The 22,576-nt window shown below is 45.1% G+C and overlaps 1 protein-coding gene across 1 annotated transcript in view; it reads right to left on the reverse strand.

Annotated features, from left to right (window-relative positions):
* Positions 1–22,576, reverse strand: part of Dnah8 (dynein axonemal heavy chain 8) — a 253,171-nt gene that overhangs the window by 182,579 nt on the left and 48,016 nt on the right. The window contains exons 18-24 of the mRNA XM_085832623.1: positions 21,496–21,683; positions 13,832–13,912; positions 13,295–13,411; positions 11,201–11,320; positions 9,015–9,150; positions 4,932–5,044; positions 3,751–3,857 (exon numbers count right to left, since the gene is read on the reverse strand). Coding sequence (XP_085688749.1) covers positions 3,751–3,857; positions 4,932–5,044; positions 9,015–9,150; positions 11,201–11,320; positions 13,295–13,411; positions 13,832–13,912; positions 21,496–21,683 — 862 coding nt within the window. The remainder of the gene's footprint in view (positions 1–3,750; positions 3,858–4,931; positions 5,045–9,014; positions 9,151–11,200; positions 11,321–13,294; positions 13,412–13,831; positions 13,913–21,495; positions 21,684–22,576) is intronic.

Raw genomic sequence — 22,576 nt, forward strand, 5'->3', positions numbered from 1 at the left:
CTAATTCTATGACTCTTTAAGACAGTTGTTCATGTTGTGGTGACGCCGCCTCCCCCCCCCCCAAGCATAAAGTTATTTCGTTGCTACTTCATAGCTGTAATTTTGTTACTGTTATGAATGGTAATATAATATAAATCTAATATGTATGATGTCTGATATGCTACTCCCAATAGGGTCCAAATCACAGGTTGAAAACCACTGCTCTATAGACTATCACTTTGCAACAATAGAGGCCATCACCAACAAACACCATACTTTATGTTACTTATCTATTATTTGTTTATTTTTATATGACTGAGATTAAAATGAGGCCTTTGTGTATGCTAGAAAGTATTCTGCTACTGAGCTATATCCCCAGTCTTCATTTTCTTTTTTACATTGGGATGTGGTCTCACTAACTTGCCCAGGGCTGCCCTTGAACTGACTGTAGCCCAGGCTGACCTTGAACCTGTGATCCTCCTGCCTTAAGTGCCTGGAAATTCAGGCTTGTGCCACCAGACCCAGGTTCATATACTTTTTAATAGACACTTCTACACGATTAGACAAGGAAGAAATAAATTGTTATGATCCATTTTCTGTATGAGGTATGGTGAAAGTCCTTCCAGTCACAGGGAAGCAGGAGATGCTAGGATTCTCCCCAGCTGGCAGCTGGAGTGGCTTGTCTCTGAACTCTAAGAGCTGCCGTGAAGCCTGCAATCAGAAAGGGGCAGTCCTAGGCCAAAAATTGTTCATAGGCTACAGCTCTGTAGCCAAAGCAATAGGATGGTGAATTTGGCACAGGGACAAGTCCTGGTCTGTGGAGAGAGAAGATGGGATATTTTACAACCAGGAGGCTTTACAAACCATTGTCGTGCCCTGAAGAGGATAGGAACTCTGCAAGAAGACCAATAGAGTCAGCTAATCTGGACCCCTGGGGCTCTCAGAAACTGAACCACAAACCAAAGAACATATATAGGCTGGAATTAGGCCTCCCTGCACATTTATAGCAGATGTACAGCTTGGTCTTCATGTGGGTCCCGAACAACTAGAGTGAGGGTCTATCCTAAAAGCTATGGCCTATCTGTGGAATATGATGTTCTAGCTGGGCTGCCTTGTCTGGCCTCAGTGGGAGAATAAGTGCCTAGCCTCACAGAGACTTGAAAAGTCAAGGTGTGTGTGTGTGTGTGTGTGTGTGTGTGTGTGTGTGTGCATGGGGGTGGGGGGGTGGGGAGTTGGGGGTGGGGGGTGAGGGGTGTGTACCCAGGGGATGTCCCACCCATTCAGAAGAGAAGGGGAGGGAGGCATGGGGGAAGGATTGTGGAAGAGGGTGATACAGTGTGGGGCAGTGAGTGGGATGTAAAGTAAATAAGTAAAAATGAAAATTAAATTGAAAATGAAAAGAGAGAAAGAAAGGAAGAAAGAGAGACAGACAGACAGACAGACAGGAATTGTCTTGGGCCAAATCAGCATGCCAGCCCATTTTTGCCTTTCTAGGCAGGCTCTCCTTTCTGCAGAATATTATATTAACAACTGCTTCAATTCATCTAATCTCTTGATCTTGTTATTATTTCCTTATTTTCCACAGACAGGATGTCCCAGTCAAAGCCTTCCAGAAACTGCTGTTTAAACAATGACACTCACTTACAGACACAGACGCACAGGCACACAGAGAGAGAGATGAGGCCTCTGCCTCCATACCCATCGCTCTTCAAGACAGGGGTATTTGAAAAATGCAGACTTTCCATTCTCTCTCTCCTTTTGAGTGTAAGAAATGCTGTCTCTAGGGCAAGGCAAGAACGCACACTCCGTCCTTGTGTGAGCACCAGAAGAGAGGCATGAACCAAAAGGGAGTTATAAGAACATTGGTTCAAAAGCTAGCAGAGAGCTGGGTTCTCATCACTCAGTCTTCCTTACAATGAAGAGCCAGTGACTAGGGTGACTAACTCAGTCTCCTGGGGAGATCCAATAAAATGGGAAGAGGGGGAAGGCTAAGACACAAAGGGCTCAATCTGAGAACTAGAAAAAGCACCCTCAAGTGCAAGCAAGCCGCTCAAGCAGAAGAGACCCCATATAACCAACCCAATCATTTACAGACCAAAGGGTCAAGAGGGTGGCCCCATACCCTGCTCCCCATTCCCTCCCCTGCCTCCTGCTGGCTTCAGGCTCAGGCTGCAAAACCTCCCCCCTCTTCACAGGACTATAAGAAGAAACACATACCCACCCTCCCTGACCCACAACCCTCCACTCCCCTTCCCCTATGCCCTTCTGCCTCATAGGTCTTAATTCCTCTTCAGAGCCCCTACCTGCTGTCTCTGGTGCTGGAGTCTGAAGTGCCCAGAACCTCTCTCCAAGCTGCTATCTGTCTGCCCATGGAGTTAATAAACTTCTCCCCACCAACAATCCATCTCCGTGGCCCCTTGAACCTTACACCTAGGGACATTCAGTGGTGTGCTCAAACCCTGGTGCACACAAAGCACAGGGTTTGCATGGCTGTAATTTCAGCACTTGGGAAGCAGAGTTGAGAGAAGTTATCCAAGTTAACTACCTGTGGTGGTTTGCATATGCTTGGCCCAGGGAGTGGCACTATGAGAAGGCGTGGCCTTGTGGGAGGAAGTGTGTCACTGTGCGGGTGGGCACTGAGACCCTTCTCCTAACCATATGAGAGCCAGTCTTCTCCTGTCTGCCTTTGAATGAAGATACCTGGATGCTGCCATGCTCCTGCCTTGATGATTATGGACTGAACCTCTGAACCTGTAAGCCAGCCCGAATTAAATGTTGTCCTTTATAAGAGTTGCCTTGGTCATGGAGTCTGCTCACAGCAGTAAAACCCTAACCGAGACACTATGGTGATAGCTAAGCTTGGTTGTCAGCAGATGGGCACTTGAGTGAAGGGTTTTGCTTGACTGGATTATCTGAAGCAGGTGCCACCCTAAGTCTGGGCACCACTTCAGGTGGCCACCCACATATAAGGACATGGAAGAAGGGGACTTGGCCTTATGCCTGCTCACTTTCACTCCTGCTGACAAATCCACCTATCCTGCGGCAGCAGCCTCCATTCACTGATATTAACACCACCAGCTTCCTCAGGAATCCAACACACACCCAAGACCAACAGCCCTCCAGGAATCCTCCAGGCCTTCAGCATCAGGTGGGGGCAGCAGAGACATCTAGCCTAATGGACTGAACAACTCCTGGATTCTCAGCCTCTTCAGTTTGAGACAGCTGTTATTGAATTACCTGGGTGGCAGGTTGTAAGTCAATCTAATAAAGTCCTTTTAACATTGTGTGTGTATGTGTGTGTGTGCCTGTGCGTGTGTGTGCATGTGTCTTGTTCATTCTCTCTGTCTCCCTGTCTTTCGTCTATCTCTCTCTCTCACGCCCCTTCTCTGAGATGGCCTTTTGCTCTCTCCCCTCCTCCAATAAACCTCATGCCTTAGATCTGTTACATGGCATAAGCTCTTAGCAACACACCTTTGCCCCTAACCTGGAAGGATATCTTTTTTGCTACCTTATCCTAACATATACATTATATATGTTATTTATTATATACTGTGTATGTTATATATCTTTTTATATACTGATAATAAATAGACACATTTATTATATATTATATATATTATATTATCAGTTCTGTTCCCTTAGTAAATGCTAGCGTAGCTACATAGACCCTATCTCAAAAATAAATAAGCAGAAAAATAATAAAAAAAAATACCATTGAATTACATTATTACAGGCAGTTTACCCGACATCTTTAACACATTTTCAACTTGCCTTCCGACAAATATTCTCCTTTTCATTGTGTCCAAAGATAAGCGTGTCGCCTTCTGTAGGCTGTCTAGTAATTGATGCGAGAAGAAAGCGTATACCTCCTTACATTCCTATAATAAGAAATCATGTTACATTTAATACCAGACGTGAACCCCTAACATCCCCCAAAGCAACAACAGCTCAATATTTAAAATGGCATGTGAACAATAAGAAAGAACAAACTATGCAATTTCAATGATGCTGGGAAATGAATTCAACCCTGCATTCCTCGCCTGGTTTTGTTCAGACAAATACATAACACGTATCTGTTAACAGTGTATGAAGAGCGAGCGCTTGCAGAAATGGCCTAGCAAGCTACATGAGGCCAGACTGGGAAGCAGAAATGCAAACCCAAGTGTGTAAACAAATCCATGTTCATTCACTATTCCATGAAGCATGCCAAAACTTGAATGCGAGGTTTCTCGATGCCCGGTGAAGGGGTCGGGCAGAGGGGACACACACATCTTTCTCCTCAGCAGGTAGGTATGGTGAATCCAGGCTCTATTGTCTTTTATCATTGTTGTTCCATTGGTCATGATTGAAATCAAACCCAGGTCACTTCTGCACAATAGCCCAGTCCTAGAACCCCGGAGCCTCCAGATGGTCTACCATGAGTCACACACAGGGTCAGGTTCCACCTCTCGCTACTGAGGAACCCTGGCCCTTTAGGTCTGGTAGGAGAGGCAGGTTAAGTTCGAGGTGGGGGGGGGGAGGGGAGCAGAAAAATTACCAGAACTAACAGGAGTGCCAAGCTTTTCACGTCGGTCCTGGCTTCTGATGGATTATCCAGCTCAACCGCAGATACAATCAGAATCTGCTAGAGGCCACTCTGGCAGCAGCACAGAGGCTGGTACAGTGACCACGCCCATCAGTCCGAGGGACCGATGAGGCTAAAGCCTTGCGCTCGCAAACTCACACACACATATAAATAATAGATCTTGTCTGAACCCATAACAGAAAAAAACAAAATTTAAAAAAAAACAAAAAACAAAAAACAAAAAACGGCACATAGCTTTTTCTGAATCCCGCCTTCCGTCAGACCCCAACTAGTTGTGGACCTGCCCGGAGCAGCCTCATTGGCATTATCTACTATCTTATGAGTCGCTCGTCCACAAAACCTCATGAGTTTAGCCCGCAATAAATACCTTTTTAAATTCATCTTCTTTATCATTGGTGTCGACCTCCCTCGTCGTCGATTCAAAGTCGAGGCCTTCAGTCTCTTCTGCCTCACTTCCAAAAACAACGTGCTTCCTCTGCTCTGGACACAGAGGCCAAAACGGAAACGCAACACTTGAGATTTCAGGGTTACAGTTTATCCTATGTGACCAAACCTTACTAGGAAGTATTGGTTTTTCTTCTTTCGTCTTTATTTTATGTGTATGGGTGAGTTTTGCCTGAGGGGAATGTGTGTGCCCAAATATGTGGAGGGCCGAAGGGGGCTTTGAAACCCTAGAACTGGATTTCATTGTGAGCTGCCGTGGGGGTCCTGGGAACGGAATTCAACCGGGTTCTCTGTAAGAGCATCCAGCGCTTTTAACTGCTGAGCCCTCTTTTCAACCCTGCCACCTCCAGAGCCTGTTTCTCAGTGTAGCCCTGGTTGTCCTAGTACTCGCTCTGTAGCGAGACTAGCCTCAAACTCTCAGAGATCTGCCTGCCTCTGCTTCCCGAGAGCTAGAATTAAAGGTGTGCACAACTACTGCCTGGTCCAAGAAACTCTTTTTTTTTTTTTTAAAGATTTATTTATTCATTTATTATACGTAAGTACACTGTAGCTGCTGCCTTCAGACACTCCAGAAGAGGGAGTCAGATCTCGTTTCGGATGGTTGTGAGCCACCATGCGGTTGCTGGGATTTGAACTCCAGACCTTCGGAAGAGCAGTCGGGTGCTCTTATCCATTGAGCCATCTCACCAGCCCCAAGAAACTCTTTTAAAAATTAGCTTTTAAAATAAGTTTTTATTTAAAAAAAAAATGGTTTTGTATTTAGGGTTTCTTTTACATCCCTTCAATTATGAATTAGCCAACCCAAAAGGTGCACTATTCAACTAAAAATGGATTCCATCAGTACAGTCCATCTTTGTACTTAGAATTCAGAGGAGGGGAAAAAATGGAACCATCTCTGCCAGAAAAATGCTTGCTGTGTAACAGGAGGATCTGAGCTTGGTTTGTAGCATCCACGTAAAATAGCTGAGAGCGGTGGAATGCTTGTGACTCAAACACGGAAGAAGTGGAGATAGGCGGATGTCTGGGGTCTGTTGGTCATCTGGCCTAACCAAAATTGTGAGTTCTGAGCTACTTAGAGATGCTATCTATAGATAGATCAAAGTAAATAAATAAATAAGAATTAAAAAAAAAAATCCCAGGTGTGGTCTGGTGAGATGGTACAGGTGTTTGCTGGCAGCCCGGTGACCTAAGATTTATCCCCAGAACCAACATAGTGGAAGAAGAAATGAGACTACAAGTTACCCTCTGATCCCACCCCCCACACACACACACACAAAATACACAAATTTACATAGATACATGTAATAAAAAATCAGAACTCAGGTAGACAGCATCCTGAAGACTAGCATCCAAGGTTGACCTCTGACCTCCACATCTACATGCACACATGGGCACCAGCACACACAGAAAAAAAAAGTGTGTGTGTGTGTGTGTGTGTGTGTGTGTGTGTGTGTAGAGAATTTAAGACCGCTGTACCTCACATCTTTCAAAGTCGCTCACTGGCACGTTGAGCATTCTAAAATAAGCTGACATTTTGTTGTTTGGGCACTTCTGACATGAACGAGCTAAGTAGAAAACTAACATGACAGAAGCCCTGCTGTGTAATGGCTCTGCAGATCAGGCCTTCTCATCCTTAGCGTGTTGACACTCTTAAGACACACAATCCTTTGCTACAGGGGCTGTCCTGGAGGATGTTACCAGGATCCCGGAATAATCCAGTAGGGACCACCCACCCTGTGTGTCACCCTGTGTGCCTCTAGGCGTTGTTTCCTAGTAGTCTTACCCCTTGTTGCTATGTCTGAAGCTGCAGATTGGATGTCACCAGGGAACTCATTGAAAAGACAAACTCATGGGTCTGGTGTGTCCAATAAGTCTCTCTTAGTCTCTGTCCCTCCCTTCCTCCCTCCCTCCCTTCCTTCCTCCCTTCCTCCCTCCCTCCTTCACTCCCTCCCTCCCTACAATATCACTTCAATGGGATCTCAGTTTAACTGGAATATTCCCCATTTCACTAAACATGGGGAGGTGCCTTGGTACTTAGCTGACACAGCTGACCTCTGACCTCTTTAACTGACCTCTGACCTCTGCTAGGCAGAGCCCTTCTGCGTTGCACTGGCAGCATGACCCCCTAATCTAGCCAGCGCCCTGACTCATTAAAACCAGCCTGTACTGTAACCCTGGGCAGAGGATGCTGGGAAGGGCATCCTCTTTTTGGTAAAACAACCCACTACAAATTTCTACCCAGTCAGTTCTTATACAGAGCTCAAAATTTAAAAACAAACAAACACTTAACTACACAAATCTTCCATTGCAAATTTGCCCAATCACAGGGCAAGCTCAGCAAACCTAGAACAACCGTGTTCTTAAACAACAATCCAGAAGAAGAAAGTGAAAAATCCCCAGCAGGGAATTTAAAGTCACGTGACCCTCGTGAAGAGGTTCAGATGTGGCAGCTTGTGGCTTGGGCTTAGGAACTCATGTGTTTACTGGAATTACTGGGGCCCTGGGGTTCTTTCAGCAAATTGAGAGATTAAAAAAGAAAGAAAGAAAGAAAGAAAGAAAGAAAGAAAGAAAGAAAGAAAGAAAGAAAGAAAGAAAGAAAAAATTAGAGAACAGGAAACAAAAAATTCAAAATTATTTCAATCTCTGTAAATAGACAGTAAGATGAGGAAATTTCTCCTGTTCCCAGCAGACATACTCAGCACACTCGGACAGAGTCACAAGTTTAAGACAGAAAGCTCAGGGCTGAGCGGTGGATGGGCTCATAAGAGAATCTGCTGCTCTTCCAGTTCATCGTAGGTGCCTCACAGTTACCTATAACTCCAGTTCCAGGGGATCTGACACCCTCACATAAGTGGCTCACACTCACAAAGACACACACACACACATAAATTAAAATAAAGAAATCCTTGAAAACAAAAAGACTCCAGCTCCTTGCACCAGCCTTTAATCAAGGGTTGGGGTGGGGAACACAGCACGGTGTGACCTTGGCTTCCACTGCCCAGAAGCCCTGCAGTGTTCCTAAGTGGGAACACACAGCTCATTCTGCCGAAAGAACTGGGGTATGTGGGGTGATGTCTTTTTTTTTTTTTTTTTTTTTTTTTTTTTTTTGGTTTTTCGAGACAGGGTTTCTCTGTGTAGCCCTGGCTGTCCTGGCACTCACTTTGTAGACCAGGCTGGCCTCGAACTCAGAAATCCTCCTGCCTCTGCCTCCCGAGTGCTGGGATTAAAGGCGTGCGCCACCACGCGCGGCTTGGGGTGATGTCTTAAAACATGATTCTGCCCAAATTAAAATTTCCAGAGCTGTGGAAATTATAGATGTTGCTCTTAGGTGTTTAAGAAAAACACAAAGCCAGGCATGGTGGCGCAGCACTTGGGAAGCAGAGGCAGGCAAATTTCTGAGTTCGAGGCCAGCCTGGTCTACAGAGTGAGTTCCAGGACAGCCAGGCTACACAGAGAAACCCTGGCTCAAAAAAAAAAAAAAAAAAAAAAAAAAAAAAAAAAAGAAAAGAAAAGAAAAGAAAAAAGAAAAAAAAAAACCACAAAACAAGTCAAATGACCAAAGTAACATTAGAATATACACATGTGTGCACACACACATACACATATACACACACAAATACACACATATACACATACACACATGCATACACATATACGCACACAAATGCACACACATGCACATACATACACAAATGCACACATGCACACACATACATGAACACAAAAACATACACAATATGCACACACACACACACACACAGAGGACTGGGGGGGCTTTCTATAGGAAGGCTGGCTCGTCGTGTCGCCTGATGGCTAGCATCTGAAAACTAGGATTTCTTACCTAACTGCCACCAGGAGCTCACAGCGTCTCAACTGTGCCAACAGTGCAGATTAGGCTGGACACCTGCTTTCCCTCTATGTAGCAGGAGGTACATCCAGAGAGGGAGGGCCGGGGCAAGGCATTAGCCACATCTCAAAGGACCCAAACACCTCCTAGTGGGATTACCTGTCACCGGTTTGGCTGCTTTTCCGGTGTATTTAACTTCGTAGATTTGTTCAAATATTAATATCAGCTCTTTCACGGCTTCCTCCACGTGTCTGCTCTTGTGGTTTAGAACATCAGCCCACTCTTTGGTGTACGTCTATTGGACAGATAAATTCCCATTAACTTCCAGATACCTTAAACACACCATGAGATTATTGTGGCTTTAACTTCGCCGGCCATGACTAACTCCTCTTGAAAGGAACCCGAGGGGCTGGATGTGTGGCTTTGGTGGTCTAGGGCACTTGGATAGCGTGGACCTTGGTTCTACCCCCGGGGCTGCAAGAAGAGACAAACAGATGATGACTCGTTGTCTTTATTAAAACATTGACCGGACCCAGCTTGGGTGTAGGTATTTGGCTTACGCTACCCATCGCAATCCATCACCGAGGGAAGTCCGGGCAGGAACGTGAGGCAGGAAGGAACCTGGGAGTAGGAACTGAAACAGATCGTGGAGGAGCACTGCTAACAGGCTCAGCTTCCGTGGCCTGTGCAACTTGCTTATACAAGGCAAGACCACCTGCTCATGTGTGGCACCACCCACAGCATACTGGGCCCACCCACATCATTCTTTAATCAAGGAAATACCCCCACTGACGTGCACATAGGAACATCTGATGGATGCAATTCCTCTTCCAAAATATGGTTGCTGTCAAGTTAGTAAAAACTAACCAGCATGATTTGCCCCCTGCCCGCTTGATACATAAGCACATCTCGATTAAACCCTAACCCTTCTTGTCTTGTTTGTTCCGAAGATGCCATGCTATCCCAAATAAAAATAGTGTGAGGAAAAAATTTAAAAGCCCCACACCCTTTCTAAAAGTCCCCATTCACTTTAAAATTCCCAAGTCTCTTCAACTGTGGGCTCCTGTAAAATCAGAATCAATGTATATATTCTTTTACACCATGATGTTAGAACCGGGAAACTGTACCAATTGGATCAAAGCAAAACCAAAATCCAACAGGGTAAATAGCTCAGTGTCTAACATCTGGGGCCCATTCATGAAACTCTCTGGGATCTGGCTTAAAGGTGTGGGCTCATGTTCTAACACTAATGAAAGATTCAAATTCTCATCATCTTGAATTCAACCAAGTTCGGGATCAACCATAAACAGCAGCTAGGGCCGGCAAGACTGCCTCTGTTCGGGGCATTTCTTGATCTGTCTTTACAACTCCCTCCCTGTTGTGTGGCTTCTTGTCTGCTGTATAAGGGCTGAGCTCCACCCTTACTTAACCACCATGGTTTTTATGTCTTCCCTCTTCCCCTGGGAAGCAGCTGAGGTTTACAGTGTACTTGCTCTGGGCATAATTGAAAATAGATTCTTCTCTCAAACTCAAACTCCAGTTTCCCCTCCCTCCACTTCTCCCAGCCCCCCTCCTACCTCTCCTCTCCCCCAGATCTACTCCTGTTGGACTGTGAAAGGCAGTCTGTGTTCTGGTCAAGTGAGGCTTACTCAGCAGACCCAGTAGAAAATTCTACAAGGGACCCAACCGTAAACTATGTTCCCAGACACAGGCGCCTGACACCACATCAATTCCTCAACTCCATAATCCTGGGACTATCAGTCACATAGACAATGTCCCAAGCTCCTGGTATTCTGGCAGCTGGGCCCTTAATCCCAAGCAGGCAGGGGGAATCTCTGTGAGTTCAAGGCCAACCTGGTCTAAACAGGGAGGTCCAGGCCAGCCAGGGCTACATAGCAAGACCCTGTTGAAAGAAGGAAGGAAGGAAGGAAGGAAGGAAGGAAGGAAGGAAGGAAGGAAGGAAGGAAGGAGGGAAGGGAAGGTAGGAAGGAAAGAAGGAGGGAGGGAGGGAAGGAGGGAGGGAAGCAAGCAAGCAGGGAAGCAAGCAGGAAAGGAAGCAGGGCAGATGGCATATCTCTGGGAGGACAGACTGAAGGAAAGGAACCAGAAACACTGGCAGAGCCACAACAACTCCAGCATTAGTTCAAGAACATGTAAGTCATACCTTGGTGTGGCCCTCGACTGGAGCTGTTGCCCACACAAGTCTTTGATGCTTAGGCTATTTCCCACAAAAGCTAGTTCCAAAAATAAATAAATGAAAAGAGGCACAGGTACCCACTATTCGACTGTGAATTCACAGGTCAGGTCAATGACTTGCTATGTCTGCTGCTCTAATGAACGCGTACCTCATTGAGGGTCAGCATGTCTTCTACTTTGGTGGCGCCGCTATCTGACAAGGAGATTAGCAGTGTCTTGGCAATCTCCTTCAGAACTGTGTCGATGTGCATCTCACACAGGTCATTGACCTACCCACGAGACAAAGACACATAAAAAGTAGAAAGTAAGAAGTGGCTCCCTTTCCCTTTAACGCTAACATTTTTTTTCAATAAGACGCACAGGAGTTATAAGTCTGTTACAGAACTGAACCTAGAAACCTACATCCTGGGTAAAGCATCATTTGGCGGACAGTACAGGAACACGTGTACAAAGAAACCATGACATGGTTCTAAAGCGGCATGGGCCAGACTGGCATTACTCGTGGGCATGACTATCTTTGATCCTTGTCTTGCACAAAAGAGCCGTTCATGTCCCAGCTTTATGGCTAAACACACCAAGGCTCGGAGCAGGAAATAAACTAAGAAATAGCACACAGCTTGTAAACAGCAGGGGACCCTGGCCAGGTTTTACCAACTCCAAAGCCTCTGAGTTTGTCTATTACACAAAGACACCACACACAGGGATGAGCACATCCCAAAAGATATGCACACTGCAGACAGATACAGAAGATACAGATACAGCAGACAGGCGAGAAATAAACAGGCCGTTGTCCATCTGATGACTCTGCCATTTGGTCATTATCAGACACTCGTTAATGTTAATGTTTAGGTAGGATACACAGCCATCCTCAGCATTCTACAATCAGCATATTTTCTTCTTGTGCATGTGTGTGTACGTGTGTGTGTATGTGTGTCTGTCTGTCTGTTGTCTCTGTGTCTATCTGTGTGTCTGTGTATGTGTATATATTTGTATGTCTCTGTGTGTATCTGTGTGTCTATCTGTGTCTGTGTATGTGTATATGCCTGTGTGTCTGTCTGTGTGCCTATCTGTCTGTGTTCCTGTGTGTCTGTATGTATATGTCTGTGCATATTGTGTCTCTCTATTGTGTGCCTGTTTATATGTCTGGTGCGTATATCTGTGTATGTGTATATGTCTGTGTGTATTTGTCTGTTTGTATGTATGTCTGTGTCTATGTCTGTGTATCTGTGTCTTTGTTGATCTGTATATACATATGCATGTCTCATCTCTGTGTATCCATGTGTCTGTCTGTGTGTATATGTGTTTGTGTGTGTATGTTTCTGTGTCTGTGTCTATCTTTGTGTTTATGTCTCTGTCTGTCTGTCTGTATGTATGTCTGTGTGTGTTTATGTCTGTGTGTGCTTGTGTGTCTGTATATATGTGTCTGTCTTTATTTCTGTGTCTGTACCTGTGTGTCTTTGGTGTGTGTGTGTCTGTATATGTTTCTGTCTATCTGTAGAGACTGACGTCAGGAGTCTTCTTCAGTCACTCTCCACTTTGATTACTGTGGCAGGATCTCTCTCTCTCTCTCTCTCTCTCTCTCTCTCTCTCTCTCTCTCTCTCTCTCTCTGAACCTAGAGCTAGCCAAATTGGTGAGTCTAGCCTGCCAGCTTGTTCTGAGGATCCCCCACCTCTGCTGCCCAAGTTGCAGGTGGCCCCCACACTGCTCGACTTTTTATATGGGCGCAAGGGATCTCATGATTGCTCAGGAAGCCCTTTACCCGCTGAGCCACCTCTTCAGCAACCAATCATCCTAGCTAAAACCACCCTAGCCTATCGAGGGCAAGGTAAATTCAGGGATTGTCACAGGACAACCCAGAGGGAAAGGACCCAAATCTGTAACATATAAAACATTTTTTTATTTATTGAATGGAGGTTCTTTTAGTTAAAAACCATATCTTTTTTAGGATTTCATTTTTTTTCTTAACCATATGTATGTGTTTCAGTGTGGACATGTACATGCAAATGCAGGTCCCCACAGGGGTCAGGTCCCCGTGGAAGCTGGAGCTACCGGCAGTTGTGAGCATCCAGACACGGGTCCTGGAAACCAAACGCAGGTCCTCTGCGGAGTGGTCCTCACTCTCAACCCCTGAGCCACCCCTCCAGTCCAGATCTACCCTTTAAAGGGGTCTCAAGGCATAATTAAAACACTACTTATAATTTGAGTGTTAATGTGTGCTGTTCTAAGAGATGATTGGCTTCACCTTCTTTAAAAGCTGGTTGAACATATCCAAAACGGACTCAACCTCTTTGAAGAAGCTCTCCAGCATTAGCGAGGACCAGGTCAGCACCGTGAGCCCTTGCCTCAGGACGGACTCCACCTGGGAAGAGCAGAAACGGTGGCTGTTTTCCCTTGCTCAGAAGTCTCTTTTGCTGCTTGCAAACAGTATGTGGTGCGTCTGCTTAATTAGATGCCCCCCCCCCCCCGCCATTGCACCTAATAGAGACAGCTTTTCTTTTAAATCGTCTTTGGTTGTCGTGGAAGCAACCATAAATTTTTGCAAGACACTCACGACTCATATTTACTTGTCTTTTTCACAGGTAACAAAGTCTAAACAAGACATCATTCTGTAGGGAAAGGGAGGGAGGAGGGAGGGAGGGAGAGAGAGATGTAAAGTTGAAATGAGAAAGACAGGTGGTCAAGGCAAGGAGATGTGTTCTGAGATCCATCATCGATAGAACAGGAATCTAATTTGAAATCAGAGAAATAGATATGAACCCCCCCCCCCGGCATCACCAACCTTCTTCATTTTGGGGGTCATCAGGTTGACGAACACAGAAGGCACTTCCTGGCACAGGTCGTCATAATACTGCAGAAGACCCTGCACAGATCAAAACGGCACAGCGCGTACTTCAGTGCGTAAGGAAGCAATGACACAGATTTTGGCTCCTGCCAGAAAGCCTTCATGGCACATGGTTTCCCACTAGGGCCTCCCAATTGTGGGGGGCTGCTCATTTTCATCGATACTGGCTGGCTATACCCTTCCATCAGTTGTCAATCAGAGGTGTATCCCCTTTAAATTTCTGACATTCATGTCAGAAAAAGATTTTTTTCACGTATGTTGCTCGTTTCTCTTTGTTTGGAGAAACTGCTCAGATAATTATCACTTCATGTTATCATCTGTCATCTATCTTTTTGTTCCTTTTATTTTTAAGCCAGGGTCCCAAGTACCCTGGGCTGGACTTGAACTCCTGATCCTCCTGCCTGAATTACAGGCATGTACCCAGTCACAGTTCCTAATCTTTTGACGTACTGAAACACAGCTGGGGCTGGACAGAAGGCTCAGTAGTTGAGAATGCTTGCTACTCAAGCTAAGGACCAAAGTTCACATCCCAGTACCTAAGGTGGCTGGCTCACAAACAGCTGTAACTCCAGGTTCAAGGGACCCAACACCCTCTTTGGATCTTCTTGTGCACCCTTGTTCACAAGTGGCAAACACACACTCACACACAGACAAAAAAAATCTTTTATAAAACCACTCATCACCAAAGCCAAAACTGATTAAGTTGTTCTCTTGTAAAGATTTAATTTTCTGTGTGTGTGTGTGTGTGTGTGTGTGTGTGTGTTTAAGTGACTTTTATTAGGTTGGGCTTTGGTTTCTTGATTATTTTCTTTCAAAACAAGTACCACTTATCAAATACAGGACTTTCTTACTGTACCTCCACATACCCATTAATTTTCTTTTGGCTACATTAAACCTTTAAAAATTTAAACATTCAAACTACCAAATCAATAAATGTTAAATTTAGAAACACTTAAGCAAGTTGAGCTTTTTTTATGGTTTACTTTATAATTTTCTTCTTTTTTTTCCAATTTTTATTAAGTATTTTCTTCATTTACATTTCAAATGCTATCCTGAAAGTCCCCTATATCCTACCCCACACACACTTCCCTACCCACCCACTCCCACTTCTTGGCCCTGGCGTTCCCCTGTACTGGGGCATATAAAGTTTGCAAGACCAAGAGGCCTCTCTTCCCAACGATGGCCGACTAGACATCTTCTGCTACTTCTGCAGCTAGAGACACGAGCTCTGGGGATACACCAAAGAACTCACATGATATGCACTCACTGATAAGTGGATATTAGCCCAGAAACTTACACAAGATATAATTTGAAAAACACATGAAACTCAAGAAGAAAGAAGATCAAAGTGTGGACACTTTGCCCCTTCTTAGAATTGGGAACAAAACACCCCTGGAAGGAGTTACAGAGACAAAGTTTGGAGCTGAGATGAAAGGATGGATCATCCAGACACTGCTCCACCCGGGGATCCATCCCATAATCAGCTACCAAACGCAGACACCATTGCATACACCAGCAAGATTTTGCTAAAAGGACCCTGATATAGCTGTCTCTTGTGAGGCTATGCCAGTGCCTGGCAAACACAGAAGTGGATGCTCACAGTCAGCTATTGGATGGAACACGGGGCCCCCAATGGAGGAGCTAGAGAAAGTACCCAAGGAGCTGAAGGGGTCTGCAACCTTATAGGTGGAACAACAATATGAACTAACAAGATTTAATTTTCATTTTATGGATATAGGTGTTTTGCCGCTGGCTTTGTGGCCACAAACCTTATGCATGCCAGTGCCCAAGAAGGCCAGAAGAGGGCACTGCATCCCAGGGACTGGATACAGATGTTTGTTGCTGAAAGACCAGCAAGTGCTCCCAACAGCTGAGTGATTCCTCCAGCCCCGGCTTCTTTAATCTAAATAAATTTAACTGCTCCACACAACCAGAATGGCTAAGCATTTGTTTTTCTTTTAGAGACGACCCATGATGACCAGTTTGGGTTGGTCTGTCACTGATTGCAGGGTGTTTGGGGCATTGTGCAATGAAGTTGCTTAGCTGGGTTTGTTTGTTTTTTCTTTCTTTTGGTTTTTCGAGACAGGGTTTCTCTTTATAGCTCTGGCTGTCCTGGAACTCACTCTGTAGACCAGGCTGGCCTCGAACTCAGAAATCCACCTGCCTCTGCCTCCCAAGTGCTGGGATTAAAGGCGTGCGCCACCACGGCCCGGCTGCTTAGCTGGTTTTTAAGCAACTTGAGTTTTACCTAATAGCTTCAGAGTTCTTGATTTCCTAAGAGAGTAGTCTTTCCTGACACTCAGCAAGCAAGAATGGCTTTCACCATGTCACCCAATTCTAATGAAATCCCGGGAGATGCAATATGAGTGGCGTTGACCTCCTGGTCTCATGGTGTAAAAGCTCCAAAGCCAAGTGTGTGGGACGCCTGACTCGCCAGCAAGTAAGACGCCACAGCAGGATCCTTCTGCACACGTTTATTGGGCTGTGCATTGACTGTGTAGGCGAAAGACTCCGAGCCCTGGGTCTCTCACTCTTATATACTATCAATTCCCATCCACTCACAGCAGGCCACATCACCTCACCAGGTACGCAGCTTCAGCTAATCAGGGCAGCAGGGGCATATCTCCACCAAAATGGCTTCGCCAGTAACCTGGTACACCTGCGCAGCTCTCACGATGTTTGTGGCTAGATGTATGAGGAAGTCAGGTGCAAGTCATAAGACTTAGCTGCAGTCCCTGGCGCCTTTGGAACTGCCGCCACACCTGCTCCCCACATCTCCCCCTTTTTTCTTTTTTGGCAGAGAGAATGTCTGTTTTAGATTGCCCCCTGCAGCAATGTCCCTTACCCGTCCTTGGGAGACAAACAGCATTGGTTTGATCCCTGTCTTAGGTTGGTGACATGCCCAGGGAGTCTTATCCGTCACTGACTACTTCTCTGTCATGCCAAGCCACACTTGGGGAGATTTTCCTGTTTGCATGCGGCAGGTGCATCAAAAGGCCAGGATGTTGATTAATCTATGGCCAGATCTTAACTGCTGCAAGCAAGCCTCATGGGTGAAGGTAGAGGTCTGATCCCTAGTGTGCAAGCATAGGGGCCCTACACAAAACCATCCCTTGGGCTCATCACCCAGAGAGGTCTTGGCCAGCTCCCAGTGTCATTTTTCCTGGGGGAAGAGAACTAGGACACTGAACCTTCATGCAATCAGACGTGCCTTCCAGAGGATGCCAACAGCAAGCTATCCTCTGTGCAGTGCTTAGCCTCACAACCCATGGCATAATGCAGCATAATTTCTTTTAGAGTGGCAAACCAAATCTGAGGAGATTGTCCCGCCTCCACTGCAGCAAAAGCTTACGCAACCATGGCGAAAGTGTGGGCCTGCACACACTGCACCTGACACATGTGCCAAACACACAACACACACACTATTACAAGCATACATCCCAGGGCTCCCATCTCCGCTCATCAGCCCTGAAGCAAGGGATAGACAGTTTGTAAACAAAGTAACTTGAAAAGGCAAAGGTACAAAGCAAGGCATCCTAGTCACAACAACCAAATGATATAACGAATATCACTACTACAATTAACATTATTCTTCTAAACAATAAACACAAAAGGAGATCACATACAAACAGGCATAGCCAGAAAAGAAACATTCCTTCCTTCAGCAAATTGAAATACAGAAGTTTCAAACACATTAGAACCATTCCAATAAAATTTGCATTACCCCAGGCCCCTCCCGCCACCTGGCTTAAGGGGGAAAGATCAGTGCAACTACCATTCACCCCACATAACAACCATACATATAAGGAGCACTGCCCAAGGTGGAAGGGAATCAGGAACACTCCTACAAAAAGGAAAGAGGGACCCATCTAGGTTGAGAGGGTATAGTGCATTTGTGGTCTCCACAAAGCCAATGCACCTCTGGGGTGGGAGGGCTCATTAACAACTACATACTGTTTCCACTAAAAGCAGAAACGACCATGCTCTTCGAAGAAAACAGGCAGAACTCTCCGTGGCGTTGGATTAGAAAAAGATTTCTCAAACAGGACAAGGAAAATACAAAGATTTAAAATGCTTCTGTCTCAGAGTACATCACTGGTCAGGCATAGTGAATGATACATGCCTTCAATCCCAGCGCTTGAGAGACAGAGGCAGGTGCTGGGGACAAGCCAAAGAAATGTATTCTAAGAACTACCATTTCATTTTCAGACTCCATTTAATCATAGGGAGAAACTAAATTCAAGGTCCGGGGCCCTAGAGGAGCTGGGGACTTTCCTATAGCTGAACAGCATCTGTGTAAGGAAATAGGATCTAGACCCCTCAGGAACAACTACTAAGGGGACAGGTGTCTGAGTCCAGCCATCTCAAGGACAACGTCCCCTTCTTACTGGCAGGGCCAAACAAGTTCATGTTCCCAGGCAATTGGGAACCACCACATGGGTGCTGGAGACTGAATCGTCCTCTGCAAGAACGGCCAGTGCTCCTAGTTTCTAGGCCATCTCTCCAGCCCTCTTTTAAATATATTTTACTAATTTGTTAACAGTGTCAGAGATGCATACGGCGTGTTTTGATGATAGCCGTTCCCAACACCTGCCCTAACTGCTGTTCCTCATAACTCACATTTAGTCTGTTATAACTTCTGCTAGGATAACAGTTTGAAATATCCTCCGATAACCTTTTTTATTTCCTTCCGAAATAAAAAACAAACCAGCTTGTCCCTAGGGCCCAGATGTGGACATTAATTAAACCAAGAGATTTCAATGTAATGACATATTGAGTTCACCGTCATCTTCCCAGAAAGATCCAGGGAGAGTCCCAGATTGACTTATTATGTCATGGATGAAAGGAAGCTAATCCTCTTTGTGCCCAAGCAAAGAGAATTCTTTTCCTCATTGAATCATCACAGGTCCCATTAATTTCTCTGTATTCATCTTGTAATCCATATTTAATCAGTTCTTTATTCTTGGATTTATATTCCCATCTTTTTCTATGACTAATACTTCTGGAAAGAATTATCTTTACATTGATATATCTTCCCGCCTCTCCAAAATATATGCCCACAGACTTCCTGGAGAAAGCTAAGGGCGTGCTGTTTTAACTGCTTTCTTTTCAAAGAAATCGGATGTCACCAACTCTTGTTTCACATGCCCTTGAAACCCTGTGCTACATTTCAACATGCCTTTCATTTACCTACCTAGACTCAGCTATGTGTGTGCATTTGCACACAAGTGCAAGTGCCTGCAGACACCAGCAGAGGGTGTCTAATGACCTGGAGCTGGAATTGCAAGCAGTTGGAGCCACCCACTGTGATCATCTGCAAGATGAGGCTATGCTCAACAACTGGGCCGTTCCTCCAGCCTCGTCAATTTGCTTAGCTGATCCTCTTCCATGCTCCCTCTTGAGTTTCAGGTTTGTTTGTGGGGTTTTTTTTTTAAGATTTATTTATTTACTTCATGTATGTGAGTACATTGTCACTGTCTTCAGACACATCAGAAGAGGGCATCGGATTCCATTACTGATGGCTGTGAGCCACTGTGTGGTTGCTGGGAACTGAACTCAGGACCTCTGGAAGAGCAGTCAGTGCTCTTAACTGCTGAGCCAGCTCTCCAGCCCGAGTGTCAGTTTTTAAAATTGTTGTTGTTTTGTTGCTGTTTTGGTTTTTGTTTTGTTTTCTGTTTTTTGAGATACCATCTTACTAATTGCTCTGACAATCCTAGAGTGCATTATGCAGACCAAGGCTGGCCTCAAACTCATAGAGATTGTCCCGCCTCTGTCTCTCAAACGCTGGGATTAAAGATGTATGAAATCGCACCTGACTCATATTTTTTTAATTTTATGTTACTCGTGAGTGAACTTAATTTCAAATGCTTCATTTTACCCCACATTATTGGAGAACCCTTCCCATCTGTGCTGCTCTATAGCCCTCCCTCTCTCATAATTAATATTTTATTAGTGCCCAGCATTAAATATATTAAAGTTAATATTCTTGCTCCATAAAATTATAATTAAAGCTCTGTTAAACCTGACGCTTAATCACTTAGGATCCATAAGTCCAAATGAGCTCTGCCATTCCCTTCCTCCTTTCCTTCTCCCATCTTTATATTGTTTGCAAATTGGTATTTTAAACCTATCAAGAATGAGGGCCGCAGAGATGGGATGCGGTTAAGAGTAAACGTTTAGGGCTCTGACGGAGGGCCCAAGTTCTGATCCCAATACCCATGGTCACATCAACTACCACTGTGAGTCACAGACGCCCGGAACTCCAGCTCCAAGTGATCTGACTCCTCCCTCCTCCTTTGCTCTTTGGGTACCTGCGCACGTGCACGCATGCGCCATGGAACTCACTCTGTAGCCCAGGTTGCCCTTGAACTCTCAGAGATCTGCCCGCCTCTCCCTCCCAAGAGCTATGAGTAAAGGCACGCACTACCACTGCCCAGCTCAACAGACCTTTTTACAAAGAAAACAACAACCTGCTGGGAAACATTTTTCTTGCACCAAAAAAAAAAAAAAAAAACTCCTTCAAAAGTAATCAGAAGTGGACTAGACAGAAAGTGTCTGCCACACAAGCATGAGGACCTGAGTTTAGATTGCCAGCATGCACGATGATGATGATGATGATGATGATGATGATGATGATGATATAAAGGTTTTTTTAAAAGCTGTAGCCATGCCCGGGTGTGGTGGCGCACGCCTTTAATCCCAGCACTCAGGAGGCAAAGGCAGGTGGATTTCTGAGTTCGAGGCTAGCCTGGTCTACAAGGACAGCCAGGGCTATACAGAGAAACCCTGTCTCGAAAAACCAAAACAAAAAACAAAAACAAAAACAAACAAACAAACAAAAGCTGTAGCCATGCTCATCTGTAACCGTAGGGCTGGGAGAGCAGAAACCAGTGAATCCCCAGAGCTTACTGGTCAACCAACAAGTCTTCCCAGTCAGTGAATGTTGAGTTCAAAAGTGGGGGGTGGGGGGCAGTTTGAGAGACCAGTGGTTAAGAGCACTGGCTGCTCTTCCAGAGGTCCTGAGTTCAATTCCCAGCACCCATACCAGCACCCATTATCACGTGGCTCATGACCATCTATAAAGGGATCTGATCCCCTCTTCTGGCGTGCAGGAATGAGTACATGCAAAACTCACATTAAAAAAAAAAAAAAAAAGCAATGGCAGACACTTGGTGTCAATCTGTAGCATCTACACTTGTACCCAGTACCCACATGCACATGTACATGCACACACACACATGCATACACATGCATGCAACATATCCATATGCACCCATGCACATTCATGCATGTGCATACACTCACATGAACATGCACACAAACATGCATATACACAGAAATATACACACAAACACGTGCACATATGCACATAAACATGCACACACAGAGAAATATGCAAACACATGCACAAATATACATGAACACATGCACATACACATATAAACATGCAACATGCACACACATCCACATGCATACCAACATATACACACACAAACACGCACATACACACACATGTACATGCAAACATGCATGCACACATACATAAACATGCACACAGGAAAAGAAAAAACGAAGTCATCGGAAGCCACCATCCCTCTCACCTGCAGATACAGCTTGTCTGCCTTCAGTTTGCTCTCGAGTTTCAGCAACTTCTTTGCTTGTTCTGGAACATCTAGCTTCATCTTTATCATGCACTTTGTTTCCCGCACAACTTCCAGAATCTTAGGATCAAAGTTAACCAGCAACTTCCCCGTTTCTGGATGTCGCACAAACAGCGTGGCTTGCAAAGCTGCAAACAAAGCAGTGCTGGCATCAATTACTGGGCACTCACTCCCCTCTGCTTCCCAGCTCCCTACGTGAAGGTGGAGCAATATTTCAAGGCTCATGGGTACAAGACAGACTTTATGCCTTGAATGGGGCAGAGAGGTCTACCTGTAGCTAAAAAAATATATGATTTACTTATTTGTATTTTGTGTGTGTTGGTATTTTGACTGAACATCTGTCTGAGTTACAAACAGTTGTGAGTCACCATGTGCGTGTTGGGAATTGAACCGGGGTCCTCTGGAAGAGCACTCTTAACCACTGAGCCATCTCTCCAGCCCCCTCTATAGCTTATTATTATGGATTATAACTTAACCCTTGTTCTAGTTTCCTTTCTGTTACAGTGCCAAAATACACTGACTAAAAATAGTTTTGAGGGAGGACGGATTAATTTGCCTTTCAACTCCAGATCACAGTCGATCACTGAGGAAACTCCAGGCAAGGAACTAAAGGTTCTACTTGCTGTTCTACATAACATTAGCTCACACCCAAGAACTTGCTTCATAGCCAAAAAGTACAGAAAGAACAGTGGAGGGAGCTGCTTGCTAGCTGACACTCAGGCCGGCTTAAACTCAGCTAGGTTTGCTATATAGTTCAAGACCACCTGCCTAGGGATGGTGCCGCCCACAGTGGGCAAAGCCCTCTTAAATCAATTAAGCAATCAAGACAACACACACACACACACACACACACACATACATACATACACACGGCAATCCGGTCTAGTCAGTCACTCAATTGAGTCTCTCCTCTCAGATACCTCTAGGCTCTGTCTTAAAGCTAATCAGACAGCCCCAGAAAAGGCTTCAGAATTGACAAAGAGAGTGCACTACCTAGACTTCAAACTCTTGTCTTCGACAC

This window comes from Mus caroli, unplaced genomic scaffold (assembly GCF_978045245.1).
Source record: "Mus caroli unplaced genomic scaffold, Mus_caroli_1 scaffold_18, whole genome shotgun sequence".
Taxonomy (NCBI): domain Eukaryota; kingdom Metazoa; phylum Chordata; class Mammalia; order Rodentia; family Muridae; genus Mus; species Mus caroli.